The 19,441-nt window shown below is 46.1% G+C and overlaps 1 protein-coding gene across 4 annotated transcripts in view; it reads left to right on the top strand.

The window, feature by feature from the left end:
• SOX5 (SRY-box transcription factor 5) overlaps positions 1-19,441 on the top strand; it is a 209,102-nt gene that overhangs the window by 160,096 nt on the left and 29,565 nt on the right. For all 4 annotated transcript variants that reach the window (XM_040437563.1, XM_040437555.1, XM_040437571.1 and 1 more), the window contains 2 exons: positions 3,780-3,906; positions 6,602-6,693. In XM_040437563.1, coding sequence (XP_040293497.1) covers positions 3,780-3,906; positions 6,602-6,693 — 219 coding nt within the window. The remainder of the gene's footprint in view (positions 1-3,779; positions 3,907-6,601; positions 6,694-19,441) is intronic.

Raw genomic sequence — 19,441 nt, forward strand, 5'->3', positions numbered from 1 at the left:
AATTACAGCCTGAAGTCTGGAACGCATAGACATCACCAGACGCTGGGTTTTATCCCTGGTGATGCTCTGCCAGGCCTCTACTGCAACTGTCTTCAGTTCCTGCTTGTTCTTGGGGCATTTTCCCTTCAGTTTTGTCTTCAGCAAGTGAAATGCATGCTCAATCGGATTCAGGTCAGGTGATTGACTTGGCCATTGCAGAACATTCCACTTCTTTCCCTTAAAAATACTTTGGTTACTTTTGCAGTATGCTTTGGGTCATTGTCCATCTGCATTGTGAAGCGCCGTCCAATGAGTTCTGAAGCATTTGGCTGAATATGAGCAGATAATATTGCCCGAAACACTTCAGAATTCATCCTGCTGCTTTTGTCAGCAGTCACATCATCAATAAATTCAAGATAACCAGTTCCATTGGCAGCCATACATGCCCACGCCATGACACTACCACCACCATGCTTCACTGATGAGGTGGTATGCTTAGGATCATGAGCAGTTCCTTTCCTTCTCCATACTCTTCTCTTCCCATCACTCTGGTACAAGTTGATCTTGGTCTCATCTGTCCATAGGATGTTGTTCCAGAACTGTGAAGGCTTTTTTAGATGTCGTTTGGCAAACTCTAATCTGGCCTTCCTGTTTGTGAGGCTTACCAATGGTTTACATCTTGTGGTGAACCCTCTGTATTCACTATGGTGAAGTCTTCTCTTGATTGTTGACTTTGACACACATACACCTACCTCCTGGAGAGTGTTCTTGATCTGGCCAACTGTTGTGAAGGGTGTTTTCTTCACCAGGGAAAGAATTCTTCGGTCATCCACCACAGTTGTTTTCTGTGGTCTTCCGGGTCTTTTGGTGTTGCTGAGCTCACCAGTGCGTTCCTTCTTTTTAAGAATGTTCCAAACAGATGTTTTGGCCACGCCTAATGTTTTTGCTATCTCTCTGATGGGTTTGTTTTGTTTTTTCAGCCTAATGATGGCTTGCTTCACTGATAGTGACAGCTCTTTGGATCTCATCTTGAGAGTGGACAGCAACAGATTCCAAATACAAATAGCACACTGGAAATGAACTCTGGACCTTTTATCTGCTCATTGTAATTGGGATAATGAGGGAATAACACACACCTGGCCATGGAACAGCTGAGAAGCCAATTGTCCCATTACTTTTGGTCCCTTAACAAGTGGGAGGCACATATGTAAACTGTTGTAATTCCTACACCGTTCACCTGATTTGGATGTAAATACCCTCAAATTAAAGCTGACAGTCTGCAGTTAAAGCACATCTTGTTCGTTTAATTTCAAATCCATTGTGGTGGTGTATAGAGCCAAAAATGTTAGAATTGTGTCGATGTCCCAATATTTATGGACCTGACTGTATGTATGAGATATATTATACATGTTCTGTATACAGAATACAATGTACCTACCACATACAGGATATACAGTACATTATACTGTATATAGAGTACATTATAGTACTATATATGATGCCATATATACACACTACTGGTACGTACCTATGATATTAAGGACACATACAGGATACAATACACAATGTATGCGTACTATATACAGGATAAAATTTGCCAGCTACATACATACTATATGCAGGATACTACTAGATACGTATTATATACAGGATACAATGTACTTATGGGGGTAATTTACTAAGTGTACTTTCACACTAGCGTCGCTGGATTCGGCAATCTGTATGCAAACTGATACCATTTGTAGACGGATCCGGATGCGGATCCATCTCACAAATGTATTGCAATACCGGATTTGTCTCTCCGGTTGTCATCTGGAAAAACGGATCCGGTATTTATCTTTTTTTCACATTTTCAAAGGTCTGCGCATGCGCAGACCGCAAAACCGGATCCGTTTTTCCGGAACACTTAGGGCCGGATTCGGCATTAATGCATTTCAATGTAAAATAATGCCAGATCCGGCATTCCGGCAAGTGTTCCGGAATTTTGGACGAAGAAAATAACCGTCCAAAAACCGTACAGTGACTGAACTGAAGACATCCTGATGCATACTCAACGGATTGCTCTTCCGAATGCATTAGGATAAAACTGATGAATTTTTTTCCAGTATTGAGGCTCTAGGACGGAACTCAATACCGGAAAAGAAAAACGCTAGTGTGAAAGTGCCCTAAGACCAGGGTTTCACCAGTCTTAGTAAAAACTCTGTTCGAGGAAGCTGATAATGCATTTTTCGCATCTTCCACTGTATTCAAGGTACTATAAAATACTACATACAGGGTACTATAAACACACTGGTGGAGAGTTATCAAAAATGATGTAAAGGAAAACTGGCTTACTTCCCCATAGCAGCCAATCAGATTCCGCCTTTCAATTTTTAGGGCTACTTTTGAAAATTTATGGTGATATCTGGTTGCTATGGACAACTAAAGCATTTTTTTCTGTACACCAGTCTTGATAAATTACCCCCACTATATACAGGGTACTGTAAACACAATGGGGAACATTTACAAAGATCTGCGTTTTCAAGCTAGTCTCTTGCATTGCCGGAGGATTAGCCTAATTTATTACGCACCTTGTCATAAATTAGGCTAATCTAAGGCAGCCTCAAGCCTGGTGGAAAAACTATGCCAGCCTCAGGCTGGTGTCGTTTTCACCAACATGTACGCCTGTTTCCAGAAGTACATGTCAGTAAACAGGCTGGGGCCAGCCTCTGACCCAAACCCATTCTGGACAACTGTTGAAACAGTACAGGGTACTATAAACGCACTATGTACAGGGTATTATAAAAACACTATGTACAGGGTACTATAAACGCACTATGTACAGGGTACTATAAACGCACTATGTACAGGGTACTATAAACGCACTTTGTATAGGGTACTATAAACGCACTATATACAGGGTATTATAAACGCACTATGTACAGGGTGCTATAAACGCACTATGTACAGGGTGCTATAAACGCACTATGTACAGGGTGCTATAAACGCACTATGTACAGGGTGCTATAAACGCACTATGTACAGGGTACTATAAACGCACTTTGTATAGGGTACTATAAACGCACTATATACAGGGTATTATAAACGCACTATGTACAGGGTACTATAAACGCGCTATGTACAGGGTACTATAAACGCACTATGTACAGGGTGCTATAAACGCACTATGTACAGGGTACTATAAATGCACTATATACAGGGTATTATAAACGCGCTATGTACAGGGTACTATAAAACACTATATACAGGGTACTATAAACGCACTGGGGGAAATTTATCAAAACGGCTTAGTTGCCCATAACAACCAATCAGATTCCATCTTTTATTTTGTAAAGGAAAAATAAAAGGTGGAATCTGATTGGTTTCTATGGGCCACTACACCATTTTTCCTTTACACCAGTTTTAAATAAATCTGCCAATATGTACATACAGGATACTATAGATGTAGCTGAGCTAAAATTGGCTACGATAACACATGGCACAGTGTTATCTTGATTATCTCGTGACAAAAGCCATTGAAATCCTTTGTTTGTAAGTTAACATTTTCTTGCTATACTTTACTTAGTGTGTTAACTATCAAGTTTAGCTCTGCTGCATTTTACTGTACACTATACACACACTGGACACGTTATATGTATTATATACTACATGATTGGATTTCTGCATGTTATGGAGTGTGCTTCACCTGTAGACTGAGTCATAAATGTACATAGTATATACATCAAGTGTGGTGAATATCTGCTCGTACCTATTATATATGAGATGTAATAAGATGTGTTTCTCTTGCCTTTGTTCTCCAGGTCCAGGGTCAGCTGCCCCCCCTAATGATCCCAGTGTTCCCTCCCGACCAGAGGACGTTAGCAGCTGCTGCAGCCGCTCAGCAAGGCTTTCTCATCCCTCCTGGATTTAGCTATAAGGCCGGATGCAGTAAGTTTTACTTCCTACTACTTGGTGACACCAGAGTCATTGGGGGAGATTTATCAAAACTGATGCAAAGGAAAACTGACTTAGTTACCCATAGCAACCAATCAGAGTCCACCTTTCATTTTCCAAAGGGGCTCTGAAAAATGAAAGGTGGAAGCTGATTGGCTGCTGTAGGCAACTAAGTCAGTTTTTCTTTGCCTCGGTTTTGATAAATCATCCTCATTGTATTAAAACTTCAAAGTATCAGAGCAAAGAAGATCCCAGAGAATATCTGTGGTGTAATGCTCCAGTCACACCTAGAGCTGCATTAGCGATTCAGCTGATTTCTTGTTAGCTCTGTCTGTACGCTGCATGTTCTACGATGCATGTTTGAAGCTCAGCTATAGTTTTTTAAGGGCTCATCCACACGAGCGTAAAGGCTTAGTGCTCGTATTGCGGACCGTAAACGGCCGGTCCGCAATATATGGGCACTGGCGGTGCGAATGTGGACCCATTTACTTGAATGGGTCTGTAATACGCAAGATTAGAGGCACGGACAGAAACCCCCAGAAACACTACTAAGCCATTCGGACGGCTTTCCGCTCTGTGTCTCCGCACCGCAAAAAGATTGGACATGTTCTACCCATGGCCGTATCTTGTGGATCGCAGAACCATTCAAGTGAATTTGTCAGCATCCGCAAATGCACACGGCCAGTGCCCGTGCATTGCGGACTGCTATTTGCGGCCCGCAGTACGGGGCCCTTATGCTCATGTGCATGAGCCCTAATGGTGTGTCTGTCACCCCAAGCCTGATGATTTCCAGGTATCAGCTGACAGCATTATAAGGGGTTAGAAGTTACCATATTCTGTCTTCTGGACCAATTTTCTGTTTTAATTTTCTCTGATATCAGCCACTCTTCAAAACGCTGACAAACTGTTATGAGGGTTACTGGCCCTTTAAGAGCACAATTTGAAAAATGAACAACCTATAAAATATTTCTTATTAGATTGTTTTATATATAAAAATGCTACCCCTGCCTTCCATCTCTGCTTTTCGGGTGACATTAGCCATGGCTCTTTAGTTGGCCGCTCTCCTGGAAGACTTCATGACTTTTGCTCAGTGAAACAAATTTCCTCTTTATCCGCCATAATCTATTCTGTATCATCAGCCGAGCGCAGAGATAAAGAGATAATCATATCAGCGGCCAAACACACAACACTCCGCTCATCCTTATTAATTGCACATAAAGACTTTAAATATTTTGTCATGTCGCTTTAAGCCGATTCCTGGTAATCAGGTCGCTGGCATCAGAAGCGCCGCGCACATTCCTGTCCTGGCGCAACTTTGCTCCATAAATGTAGAAAATTCAGTCAAGTGACAAAACTTGCCCCAGAGCGTCTAGGGAGTGTGTGCCCAGTCTTAGCATTACCTATGACCAGTTGCAGTATTATGCTGGGACAGTCACCACATGAGAGCTGTACTGCTTCTAGAGAGTCCCCATACAAGCAGTGTACTGTGTTCTGGAAAGTCCCCATTTGAGAGCCTTGCTGTATTCTGGAGAACCCCTGTTTGAGCACTTCACTGCCTTCTAGAGAACCCCCATATGAGCGCTGTACTCCATTCCGGAGTGCTCCCATGTGATCATTGCACTGCATTCTGGAGAGCCCCCATATGAGCGCCATGTTGTGTTGTGGATAGCCTTCATATGAACGTTTCACTCCATTCTGGAGAGCCCCCATATGAGCGCCATGTTGTGTTGTGGATAGCCTTCATATGAACGTTTCACTCCATTCTGGAGAGCCCCCATATGAGCGCCATGTTGTGTTGTGGATAGCCTTCATATGAACGTTTCACTCCATTCTGGAGAACCCCCATATGAGTGTCCTGCTGTGTTGTGGATAGCCTTCATATGAACGTTTCACTCCATTCTGGAGAACCCCCATATGAGTGTCCTGCTGTGTTGTGGATAGCCTTCATATGAACGTTTCACTCCATTCTGGAGAACCCCCATATGAGCGCCATGTTGTGTTGTGGATAGCCTTCATATGAACGTTTCACTCCATTCTGGAGAACCCCCATATGAGTGTCCTGCTGTGTTGTGGATAGCCTTCATATGAACGTTTCACTCCATTCTGGAGAACCCCCATATGAGCGCCATGTTGTGTTGTGGATAGCCTTCATATGAACGTTTCACTCCATTCTGGAGAAGCCCCATATGAGTGTCCTGCTGTGTTGTGGATAGCACTCATATGTATGCCATGCTGCATTCTGGAAAGCCCCCATATGAGCACTACTCTGCGTTTTGGAGAGCCCCCATATGATTGCCATGCTGTGTTTTAGATAGCCCCATGTGAGCGCCACACTGCATTCTGGAGAGCCCCCATATGAGCACTGCACCGAGTTTTAAAAAGCCCCCCATATGATCGCCATGCTTTCTTTTGTTGAGCCCCCATATGCATATTGTGATGTACCTTCTTCCCTTTTCCTATACGTAGCCATTATTAAGGAAGACAGGGTTTAATTGCTGCCGCCTTTTATTTGCATTCGTCTCCCGGCTCAGATTGTGAAGGCTACGAGTAAAAGGCGGCAGCACAATAGAAGCTTTTCATGAGGCCGTAGCGCACAAAAGGCAGCTTAGGAAGGGGAGAGCAGCGGAGTGCGATGTGCAGGTGGAGAGGAGATAAAAGGTGCTGACGATTCTGTTATTCTCCCACTCAGGTGACCCTTACCCTTTACAGCTGATTCCAACCACCATGGCAGCAGCTGCCGCCGCCGCCGCCACACCGGGTATAGGACCTCTTCAGCTACAGGTAAGACCTCCAGTATTGCTCCAGATCCTGGGGGAGGGGGGTGACCTGTGTGTGTGGAGAGGTCTGTGCTATTGTGCATCCAGATGAACACTTTCCATCTGTGATATTTGTGAGCATTCACCTCACACACAACATAAAAGTAATAGATAACAAGATGGCAGTGCCAAAAATGAGAGAAAGTGGCACCTGCAACATTTTTTGCAGTTTGCACCTTTTTTAGTTTTTTGGATCACTGCTCCATAAGATGGTAGACAGTAATTCTCCATGATTGAAGCAGTTGTCCCGGGGAGTGGGAGCAGACTGGGAGTTGTAGTGTACAGAGCCTCTTGCATGTTTTCAGGTATAGTTTGATGACAACCACTATGGACACCATTACAACTCTAGTCCTGATGGCTAGCTTGTCTGCGTAGGATGCATCACTGTGTACAGCCATAGGGATCTCGTGAGGATGCCACACTGGTTGTCGTCCGTGACCAATGGATGGTTGTCTAATGTGTGGTCACGTTGGGCCTGCAGAGCACTACCCCTCCTTAGTAGTGGGGAGGTGGGCTCTGAACATTAGGCTTTCCCTTCAAGATATCCTCCATATACCTTAAGGGGGTTGTCCATAGAGAATGACTCTTTATTATTCAGAGAAAAAGATCCTGCAGGAGCTAGGATACGTTCCTACGTTCAAATATAGGCACAGACTGGAGGAGTTAATCCTGGCATGACAAATGTGAGACAGATCAATGATGGAGGCAAGGACAATGTGATTTAATCATTGACTTCACTGGCCGGATTCAAAGCACAATGGGCTCTTATCTATCCCGCATTGCATGGCGGCTGCCACGTCAGAGGCGCGTGCTGGATCCCAGCAACCTGACCACCACCCGGCGTGTAGGTTACATGGGAACATCCAGCCCCTCGATTAACTGCCCCAAAAAGTGAAATAAAATAGGAAATCAGAGCTCCGCTTTGCAGTTGCGTAAATTTAAACACCCAAAGTTGTAGTTCTCTCAGAGATGCCTGACTCCTCCAGGTTTATATGAACAGAGCCTAAGACATAATAAAGTATTCATACCCCTAACATAGACTCTTTGCTATGTAGCTATAAAAATCATGAAACACTCCAAGGGGGTTGATTATTTTTTATTGTATTTTCTTGTGACACCCCGTTTCTATGATCTGGGTACTTCTTGATGTCTTGTCACAGTCTTGTGATTTTGAGCAGAAGATGCATTATTGTTACTGTGTGATCAGCAAAGCCTCTTCTCCGAGCAGAGGTGACTCCATCTTTAATCCCGCAGAGCGTCTCACAGCTGCCGCCACATTCTGGGGGTGATAGCAACTTGTCACACCACAAAGATCTTAATCCACCGGGGCATTGAATTCTCCCAGTGATTGTCCTCATTTCCCGGCCAATAGTTTGTTAATCAGGACACAACAATAGCGCTGATTAATTGGCACTAATACCAACGAGTGGAGCGCGCGGCGCGGTGCAGGCAGAGCGGCCGAGGAGGGGACGGCAGCTGTTGGCATCATTGTCACATCCAGCGCTTTTCATTTTCCCTGTAAACAATATCACAATGAGATTTAATACAATTCTGCTCCCGGTGAGAACGCACCTTGCCTGCCCGTCTTAGCCGCGCCATTCTCGTCTCTGGAGACGTCGCTGCTGCTAAATCCGCCCCTTACGCAGCTCAGCTGAACACGACACAATGCAGCCCTTGTGTCCATCTGTCTGCGAGAGAAAAATGGCGCAGGGTTGATGGAAAACATGGCACATAAAACATACGCCATATCTGTCACAGTTCACCTGCTGTCCTCCATCTCAAGGAGGTTTTCTAGTACTGTCCAATGGACAGAGCCGCCTCCATCTTTGGGGAAGCGATTTACCGCTCGCTGCAAAATGGAGATGTAGGTACTGAATTTTTAGTGTTTATGGAAGCAGCGGACGATTCCTCTCTTCACATCACAGAATTTAGGTTGTGCGTGCCTTGAACTGCAGCCCCTCCTGCCCCCTGGCCCATGTGCGTTGGCATTAAAGCCCATGGAAAGGCTTTGCCCGGGGGCAGATTGTGCTCAGCCACTGACATTGTGATCATCACCCAGAAGGGGCCCTGCAGCTTTGTGACATTTGGACAAAGGAAATAGCGAGACGGAGAATGTCTCCGGGCCCCTTCCTCTGTATTTTTTGCTTCTCAGTGCAGTGACTTTTGTTGTAACCAGGCACTATAAGCATGTTTCACCTATAGTGCAGGCTGGGAGTTGTAGTCCGTGGAGCTTTTGGCACGATACCTGGTTTATATATGTTTGCCATTTCTGCAGATAGTGAAGCAGATTTAACGCTGGGTGACATGTGGGTTGTCACCCACCATTAGCAGTAGGATGACGCAAGGGATTATAGTTTGTGGGTATTCCTTGATTTCGGAGAGGAAGACTTGTTAATATCCTGCTCTCTTTGTAACAGTGACTCATCCAGTGACTAAGTCTCCTGTGTTCTGCCGGCTGGGAGTATGAATACTTTTACAAGGCACTGAGGCAGAGTCTTCCCAGCGTTAGGTTCCTTGATTTTGGGGACTGGATCTTTACTAGTGGATCTCAAGGCTGCAGCAGCGACACCCTGGTAGTTACAATATTTGTCATGATCCCACTCGTATATTTTATCAGTGCTGAACCTAATGCAATAATATAATACACTACTTTCACTCTGCCTGTGTCAGTCTTTACTGCCATATAGAACTGTAACTCCCAGCAGAGTGTGGGAGTAACACGTTGGCTGTGATCTACAGCGAGGGCTACTCGTACTAGCACAGAACCCTCAAAAAGGTGCAAATATGGAATAAATGATTCTCTTTGCATAGATTCACATTTGACGTATTTCCTCCTCTGCCCACCTCCTGTTTAAGATCATAAATTCTCTGCTAGCCTCGCCCTCTGGTGCCCTCATCACGCCAAAGTCGCCATTTAGTGCCGATGACCTCAACATCTTGTCACACCCAAAGGTCACCCGGGTTGAGGCTGAGACATGAATCTGAGAGGTGATTGTGCAGGGGGAAGGGGCATTATTTAGGTAGTAAATCTCCCTCTCTATAAATCTAAGTATTCATACTCTGAGCTGACAGGAAAGGACAGAGTCTCCATCTCCATTTTTTGTGCCAGTCGTTTCCTTCATTCACGTAACTTTTTTTTTTTTTTGGAAGTATAGAAAACACATTGTGGATTTTCATTCAAATTTCTAAACTCCTCTAACATGGCCTGTTTAGGCCTGTCGATTGCCCGTCTAGGAGACAATAACCCCCATGGTCCTAAAATGTGCCCCTGTCCGTCTCACTGCGCCCATTCTCAGGTGCTTTTGGTCCCATCAGGACTAGGAAGTGGCTTGGTCCCATGGCCACTGCGGCTAATCACATCCTCAGTGGTCAAATCTGCTTGAATGGTATGTCACCCAGGTCTGTGATGACAGGTTCCTGGTCCTGAGGGGTCTGGCAGCAGCAGGATTGTGGACAGGTGAATGTTTTTTTGGGGGCACACGTTAGGACCACAGGGGTTGTCAGCTACTAGGCCCCAGTCACAGCTGTAGTGCACAGGTTTGCATATGATCACATACTAACCTAATGCCGCTGTAGAACTACAGAGTGTCTCTGAGCAGCGCAGGTGGCATAAAGTGGCACACATAGTGGAACACTCTAGCCACCTATCGCCCCCCCCCCCCCCTTCCATCCCCTTTTCGCACAGTAAGTTGCTTTATATTGTGCAGGTCTCACTCTCCTGTTATATTTGTGCCATTTCTGGCGTCTGCTCTTTGATGTACAATACTAGATGTCTTTGCCCTGTAGCTGAAGCTTCATCTTCCTCCCCAGCATCAGGGGAGACACCGCTATTAAGGGCTGCATTCCGGCACCAGAGCTGGAACTCGTAGTAATGGATTTCTCTATCTGGACGAAAGTGGAAAGAACCACGCCAAATTCCTGAGTATTAATGAGGCAGGAGAGCCAGAGATGGTTGATTAGCGAGGACATCCTGACAATTATACCATTTATTATACTCCGGAAATCTAGTCACTGACTGCCAGCCAATAGTCACATGTAGCAGAGCTGATATTGTTATTTAGTGATATAGTGTGCTATCTGTGGTGTTACATAGGACTGCAGCTAACATCTACATTTTATTTGTTATCACTGTTTTCTGGTGTTACATTGGACTGCAGGTAACATCTACTACATTATCTGTAGTCAATGAGATATCGTGTATTATCACTGGTCTTACATAGGACTGCAGCTAACATCTACTACATTATCTGTAGTCAATGAGATATTGTGTATTATCACTGGTCTTACATAGGACTGTAGCTAACATCTACTAGATTTTCTGTTGGGGGTTTATCTGTGGTGTTACATAGGACTGCAGGTAACATCTACTGTAATACCTGTACTCAGAGAGTTATGACTGTTTTCTGTGGAGTTACATAGGACTGTAGGTAACATCTACTACATTATCTGTAGTCTGAGAGTTATCACTGTTATCTGTAGGTTTTACATAGGACTACAGATAATATCTACTTCTTTAGCTGTATTCAGAGGGTTTCCACTGAGTTACTTGTGGTGTTACAACATCAACTACATGATCTGTACTCAGAGAGTTATCACTGTGTGCTATCTGTGGTGTTACATAGGACTGCAGGTGACATCTACTACATGATCTGTACTCAGAGAGTTATCACTGTGTGCTATCTGTGGTGTTACATAGGACTGCAGGTGACATCTACTACATGATCTGTACTCAGAGAGTTATCACTGTGTGCTATCTGTGGTGTTACATAGGACTGCAGGTGACATCTACTACATGATCTGTACTCAGAGAGTTATTACTGTGTGCTATCTGTGGTGTTACATAGGACTGCTGGAAACGCCCACTACCTTAGAAGTGCTGAGTTACTGCCTTTTTATTTGTGGTGTTACACAAGACTGCAGGATGACAACCTCCGCTCAGCTGCACGGTGGATTTTGTGTCTAACCTCTGGCGTACATGTATTGACGATTGTGCTATAACCGTCCCTTCCTCTGTGATTGATGACCTCAGCGAGGCACAAGCTCCTTCTACCTCCTCTCTGGTAATGATCAGTTACTCTACAATGACATGAAGAGGGTCAATCAAATGGGTCATACATCATATGGAGAGGCAGATGTTGCAACATATTGTGATAGATTACTGCGCTGTAAGTGGAGATGGCATGTGGAGGACGGGAGGAGCTGACAGGGAGACAAGTGATCAGCGCTGCTGCACGAGGAATGGACACCGAGATCCTCATCTAGAAGAGGGGTGCAGAGGTAACACCTCATTCCTGCATCTTTAGGGGAGCAGTGCGCACCCTGTATGCAGCCATCATCAGCGATTCTCCGTCACTTCAGTTGTCGCTGAGTCAGTACTTTGGGGACGTCTCATTACGTTTCCTAAACTGTGAGGTCCACACTTTTTGCGCTGTCAGTTATAAACACACCCCTCCCCCGTCACCACAATAGTACCATTTTGGAACCCGTCAGAAAGTTGTCACGGATCTTTACATAAAACTCTCCTAAAAATAATCTGCAGCTGTGTTTAGTTAGTGTTAGGGAGTCGGCCCAGTCCTGACAAGAAATGTGCCGGAGTCAGTGAGTAAACATTAGCTCATGCGCTGGTCGGAGCGTGGTGTAGGTGTGAGGCCGACCGTGCCCGCGCTTATTTATTGCAACGTAGGGAAAACGGTTATGAAAAAATGTGTAATAATAACTCGTGAGCGCACGGACAGGCACCATGAATATATCTCAAATCACTGCCAGAAAGTGAGCCGCTGTTTTGTGGCAGATAATAAAATGTTGTAACGCAGAATATTCCTTCACAACACAACATAGAATTTTGTTTTACACAGTATCGTTTTGTATCTACAGACTACATTTAAAAAAAAAAAAATTCAATTTTTTATTTTTTTTTGTAGATTTTATTATCATCAGCAGGCTCTTTCCTCACCACAAAACTTCTGGACCGCTCATTTCTGACTTCATGTACACTTGTCAGCATTTATGTCTCCCCTTTAGCAGATAACGGGGCGGCTGCCGCTCACTCAGTCACTTTGATATTCAGTCACCACATTACCCCATGTGACGTCTTGAGGAGCAGCTTCGCCCGCATTCGTGTCGCGTCTTCTTGGCCGTCAACCAACCCAGAAACCAATTGTGTTTTGCCCAGTGAGGAGATGCAGCTATCGCCTGTCACTTTGCATTAATCGCCTCCTCACATTCGCCTCGGAACCTCCCTGAAATCAACACATTTACAGTCTGAGCTCCCAGGGAAGATTTTGTTTTATTTTCTTCGACCCAGTTGTCCTCTTCTAGCCGCTGCATCTTCGCTTTGTGTCAGAGGGGCCTGACCACAAGGCAGACATGTCCCATCCTCCCGTCACTCATCGTCTGCCATTTTAGAATTATAAATGTGCTGTTATGGATTCAGCCTGGCACGTATTGAAAAGAGGCATTAGGCACACGCCACCCCACAGTCTCACAGTCATATGTTTACATTTTAATGCCACATTTAATTTACTTTCTTCTTCTTGATCTTTGTGTGTTTGGTTGTTAACAGGATGGGGAGGGGAATCTTAAAATAATGGGTCCATACATACAAAAGGAAGACAAATACTGGTACTGTGCAGTGTTCATTGTGGGGATTCGCACTGGTAGACAAGGTAAGCGGACGCAGTACAGAGGCAAATTACCAGTTCTTAAATCAAACTTTCGTGTTTATTCACACATAATGCAAAAAAAAAAAAGTCACTTTGCAGTCTTGGTGTTAATTCACACATAATGGAAAGTTCACATAGCAAAAATCACCTTATTGGCAGTTCTGCCTCCAGCAGTCCGTAGCATGCTTTTAGGAGGCCTGTTTCCCCGACACCCAGGTCTCAGCCCTCCAACCCGGCCCAAGCCTCAGATCCCAACACAGAAACATTGCTGCTGAGCCCAGCTGTCTTTTAAGGACAGCCAGTTGTTGCTAAAACCTGGACTGGCACTTAAAATCAAGTCCGGTGTTTGACCCCACCTGGCTGCAAATCAGCCCAGCAGCACACGCTGGGAGGAAAATGCCTGTTTTCCCAGACAATAACCTTCACTGTGTCACATACCCCCTCCCCCCCCCCCTTTGTTCAACCCTGAGGGGGTGAACACTCGCCAGACAATGTACTCAGGACAGGGCATCCGCGTTTCCCTGCAACCGGCCTGCCCTGTGTGTTCCACTGAAAACGTAAAGTTCTGTAGGGAAAGGAACCATCGGGTTGACCTGGGCATTTCTGTCTTTGGCCTGGCTCATCCACTTGAGAGGGGAATGGTCGTTCACCAGGTGGAATTTTCTCCCCAACAAATAGTAGCGGAGAGACTCGAGTGCCCACTTGATGGCCAGGCACTCTCTCTCCAATGTACTGTACCTGGTCTCGGCTGGGGTGAGCTTATTGCTTGGGAAGACAACGGGATGCTCCTCCACGTTGACCTCCTGAGACAGTACAGCACCGAGGCCTACTTCGGAGGCATCTTTCTGTACTATAACTTCCATTTTTAAGTTGGGCGTCACCAAAACCGGGGACCCACACAGGGCCGACTTCAAAGCGGAGAACGCATCTTCCGCCCGATCATCCCAGCGAACCATCATTGACTTATGTCCCTTCAAGAGTCCTGTCAATGGCACGGCCACCTCAGCAAAGTGGGGGAGAAACCTCATGTAATAACCCACCATCCCCAGGAACGACTTTACTTGCCTAGAGGTGACAGGTCGGGGCCAATTCCGTATTGCCTCTATTTTGTTTACTTGGGGTTTGATGACTCCGCGCCCAATGACATACCCTAGGTATTTTGTCTCCTCTAACCCTATCGCACATTTCTTTGGGTTAGCTGTTAGTCTAGCCTTCCGAAGAGAGTCCACTACGGCCTGTACTTTGGGCAGGCGACTTTCCCAGTCAGTACTGTGAATGACAATATCGTCCAGGTAAGCCGAGGCGTACCGACGATGTGGACGAAGCACAATGTCCATTAGACGTTGAAAAGTGATGGGGGCGCGATGCAGACCAAAGGGTAACACCTTATACTGATACAGCCCCTCAGGCGTGATGAAGGCAGTTTTCTCTTTGGCAGCCTCCATTTAGGGCATCTGCCAGTACCCTTTCGTGAGGCCCAAAACAGAAGAATACCGTGCTTGTCCTAACTTTTCGATTAGCTCATCCACCCGGGGCATGGGATATGCATCAGATTTAGATATCTCGTTCAGCTTACGAAAATCGTTACAAAACCGTAACGTCCCGTCCGGCTTGGGTATTAAGACTATAGGAATAGCCCACTCACTTTTAGACTCCTTGATGACGTCTAGTCGCAGCATTAGATGCACTTCCTCCGAGATGGCCTGTCGCCGAGCCTCGGGCACCTAGTATGGTTTTAACCGGACTTTTGCCTGAGGCTCAGTGACAATGTCTCGTTGGATTGTGGAAGTGCTTCCAGGGAGGTTCGAGAACACATCCGTGTTCCGGCTAAAAAACTCCCTGGCTTCCTGAGCCTGTTTAGAGGAGAGGCTGTCAGCAATTTTTACTGTTGCAACCGCTTCCCTTGCATCAGACAGGGGCCGGAACCTCTTCCCCTAGAAAACTGGGTCGCGGGCTGTCTTTAGTACAGGACTCCTTAAGGTTTTAGCAAATTAACATGGTAAACCTGCTCCGGCTTTCACCTCCCTGGCTGGTGTACCTTGTAATTTACCTCTCCAACTTTCTCGAGTACCTCATAGGGCCCCTGCCACCTAGCCAAGAACTTACTGTCCATGGTCGGTACCAGAACCAAAACCCGATCACCCGGGTTAAAGATCCGGACCCGAGCCTGCTGATTTATAGACCCGACTTTGTGCTTGTTAAGCTGCCTTCATATGCTCCCTAACAAGAGGTAATACTGTCTCTATCCGTTCTTGCTTCTTTAGACACCACCCTTTTTAACATGTTTTTTAATGTTTTGTTAAATCTCTCTACCAGACCGTCCTTTTGCGGATGATAAACAGACGTCCGTAGCTGTTTTATGTGCAGTAACTTACAGAGTTCCCTCATAACCTTGGACATAAAAGGGGTCCCCTGGTCGGTCAGAACCTTTTTAGGTAGTCCTACTCGGGAAAACATCTCAATTAACTCTTTAGCTAGGTGTTTGGCCGATGTATGTCGCAGTGGCACCACCTCCGGGTACCGAGTGGCGTAGTCTAGGATGACTAAGATGTGTTGGTGCCCCCTGACGGACTTCGGTACTGGGCCTACGAGATCCATAGCTTTTCGCTCAAATGGAACCTCGATAATCGGGAGCGGTACTAGGGGACTATGGAAATGTGGCTGGGGGCTAGTTACCTGGCAGGTCGGGCAAGACTTACAAAACTCGTCCACCTCTCTGAATATACTGGGCCAGTAAAACCGCCATAGTATATGGTCCTGTCTTTTCTGCAACCCCAGGTGACCCCTGAGAACGTATTGGTGGGCTAATTCTAACACGAGTTTGCGATAAGCCTTGGGCACCACCAACTGTTCAATATATATACCGATACAACATATTCTGATGAACCACAAAATGGAGAAACACCGACTCGCACCAGGTTGTTGGGGTTCACCATCGATTAGTAAAACATTTTTCCAGGCTCGGAATAGGGTTGGGTCCCGGTGTTGTGCGGTACCAAAATTATCCCCGGAGACATTGAGGTCTGCCAATTCAGGACCCGGAGCCAGGTCCTCCACGTCTCCCACCATTACACTCAGTGGGGTTGTCTCTTCCTTTTCAACCGAAGTGGCAGTCACCCCTACCGCTGGCCCTTTGGCCTCGGGTTCCCAGGGTTCTGGCCTCCCTCCCGAGTAAGGCCACTCTGCTGGGGTTACCCCTGACTCATGGGTATCAGTAACTCCCACAGCAGGCCACAGGGCCGTGAAGTCTCCCCCTATTATTAGTTCATAGTTTAGACTTGTGGCGATGGCCACCTCGTAGGTCCACCTACTGGCCACCGTGGTTAGAGACACCAGCGCGGTAGGCTAGTCTTTTAAGTCTCCATGGATGCACATCACCTCGACTTTCCGGCCAGTATACTCAGCGGATCGCACCAGGGTAGCCCTTACTAGGACACCAGACTCCCCGAGTCCAGCAGAGCTTCCGTTGTAGTGTCTACCACTTCCACCCGGCACAAGTGATTTAGAGTTTCTGGGGTACTAGCTGCACACAGCTTCCTGGCATATAACGACTGACGGTAGCCATAGTTAGTGGCTCCACCTGATGGGGACAGTCAGCTCTTACATGGCCAGGCTCCTGACACCGCCAGCAGACTATTGGAGCCGGGTCCACAGTGGGTTCATCCCGGGTGGGTTTTGTCGGCACAAACGTCCGGTTCTGGGGTGGAGATTTATGGGGTTTTACTGTCCCTCTCCAGAAAGAACCCCCCTTTAGATTCCTGGTGGCCTCATAGTGTTCCACCAGGCCCACCATTTCAAGGGCATTACCCGGAGACACCTGGCCGATCCAATGCTAGAGAGGGGATGGCAGAGCCCTCCAGAACATATCAGCTAACAGCCTGTCCAGCATAGCTGTGGGACTCAGCACTTCAGGCTGTAGCCATTTTTTGCAACAGATGTAATAGGCTATAATACTGGGGTCTCGCAGGCTCAGCTGGGTTAAATTCCCGCTGGTCCCGGACCAACATATTCTCCCCCAGTCTCGCCATAATCTCACCCTTGACCTCCTGGTAGTCTGCTGCTTGCTCGTCCGATAGATCGGAATACACCTGCTGGAACCCGGATTTCAGGAACGGAGCGACGACCTCAGCCCATTGGTCTCGGGGTAGTTTCTCCCTCACGGCCACCTTCTCGAACACCTCCAGATAGGTTTCGACATCATCCGAGGGGGTCATCTTGTGGATCGCAATACGGACTGCTTTCCGGGCATCGTGGACGCTCGGATTTGCTCTTGCCATATGCAAAGCCATCATGGGTTGCAACAGCAGCTGGTTTGTTTCTTTCTGCTTCTTGTTAGCCTCCCGCTGTTGCAGATTTGTTTCTTGCTGCTAATTGTTGGCCTCCACGAGGGCCTTCATTACAGCCTCCATTTTGTCGAGGGCCAAGGGTTGAAATTTAGCGGGTTTAATGCAGGACATACAACTGCTTGCCCGCATCCTCCACCAATTGTGGGAATTCGCTCTGGTAGACAGGGTAAGCGGACGCAGTACAGAGGCAAATTACAGTTCTTAAATCAAACTTCCGTGTTTATTCACACATAATGCAAAAACAAAACGTCACTTTGCAGTCTTGGTGTTAATTCACACACAATGGAAAGTTCACATAGCAAAAATCACCTTATTGGCAGTTCTGCCTCCAGCAGTCCGTAGCAGGCTTTTAGGGGGCGTGTTTACCCGACACACGGGTCTCAGCCTTCCAACCCGGCCCAAGCCTCAGATCCTAACACAGACATTGCTGCTGAGCCCAGCTGTCTTTTAAGGACAGCCAGGTACTGCCAAAACCCGGACCGGCACTTAAAATACAGTCTGGTGTTGGACCCCACCTGGCTGCAAATCAGCCCAGCAGCACACGCTGGGAGGAAAATACCTGTTTTCCCAGACAATAACCTTCACTGTGTCACACCATATATACAAAATAAGAGCAGATACTGAGAATTACACCCAGTATACAGGACATGAGAAGTGGTACTGTGCAGTGTCCATATATACAGAATAAGAGCAGATACTGAGAATTACACCCAGTATACAGGACATGAGAAGTGGTACTGTGCAGTGTCCATATATACAGAATAAGAGCAGATACTGAGAATTACACCCAGTATACAGGACAAGAGAAGTGGTACTGTGCAGTGTCCATATATACAGAATAAGAGCAGATACTGAGAATTACACCCAGTATACAGGACAAGAGAAGAAGTGGTACTGTGCAGTGTGCATATATACAGAATAAGAGCAGATACTAAGAATTACACCCAGTATACAGGACAGGAGAAGTGGTACTGTGCAGTGTCCATATATACAGAATAAGAGCAGATACTGAGAATTACACCCAGTATACAGGACAGGAGAAGTGGTACTGTGCAGTGTCCATATATACAGAATAAGAGCAGATACTGAGAATTACACCCAGTATACAGGACAGGAGAAGTGGTACTGTGCAGTGTCTATATATACAGAATAAGAGCAGATACTGAGAATTACACCCAGTATACAGAACAAGAGAAGTGGTACTGTGCAGTGTCCATATATGTAGATACTGAGAATTACACCCAGTATACAGGACAGGAGAAGTGGTACTGTGCAGTGTCTATATATACAGAATAAGAGCAGATACTGAGAATTACACCCAGTATACAGGACAGGAGAAGTGGTACTGTGCAGTGTGCATATATACAGAATAAGAGCAGATACTAAGAATTACACCCAGTATACAGGACAGGAGAAGTGGTACTGTGCAGTGTCCATATATACAGAATAAGAGCAGATACTGAGAATTACACCCAGTATACAGGACAGGAGAAGTGGTACTGGGCAGTGTCTATATATACAGAATAAGAGCAGATACTGAGAATTACACCCAGTATACAGGACAAGAGAAGTGGTACTGTGCAGTGTCCATATATGCAGATACTGAGAATTACACCCAGTATACAGGACAAGAGAAGTGGTACTGTGCAGTGTCTATATATACAGAATAAGAGCAGATACTGAGAATTACACCCAGCATACAGGA

The sequence above is a fragment of the Bufo bufo genome, chromosome 1, assembly GCF_905171765.1.
Source record: "Bufo bufo chromosome 1, aBufBuf1.1, whole genome shotgun sequence".
Classification (NCBI taxonomy): Eukaryota; Metazoa; Chordata; class Amphibia; order Anura; family Bufonidae; genus Bufo; species Bufo bufo.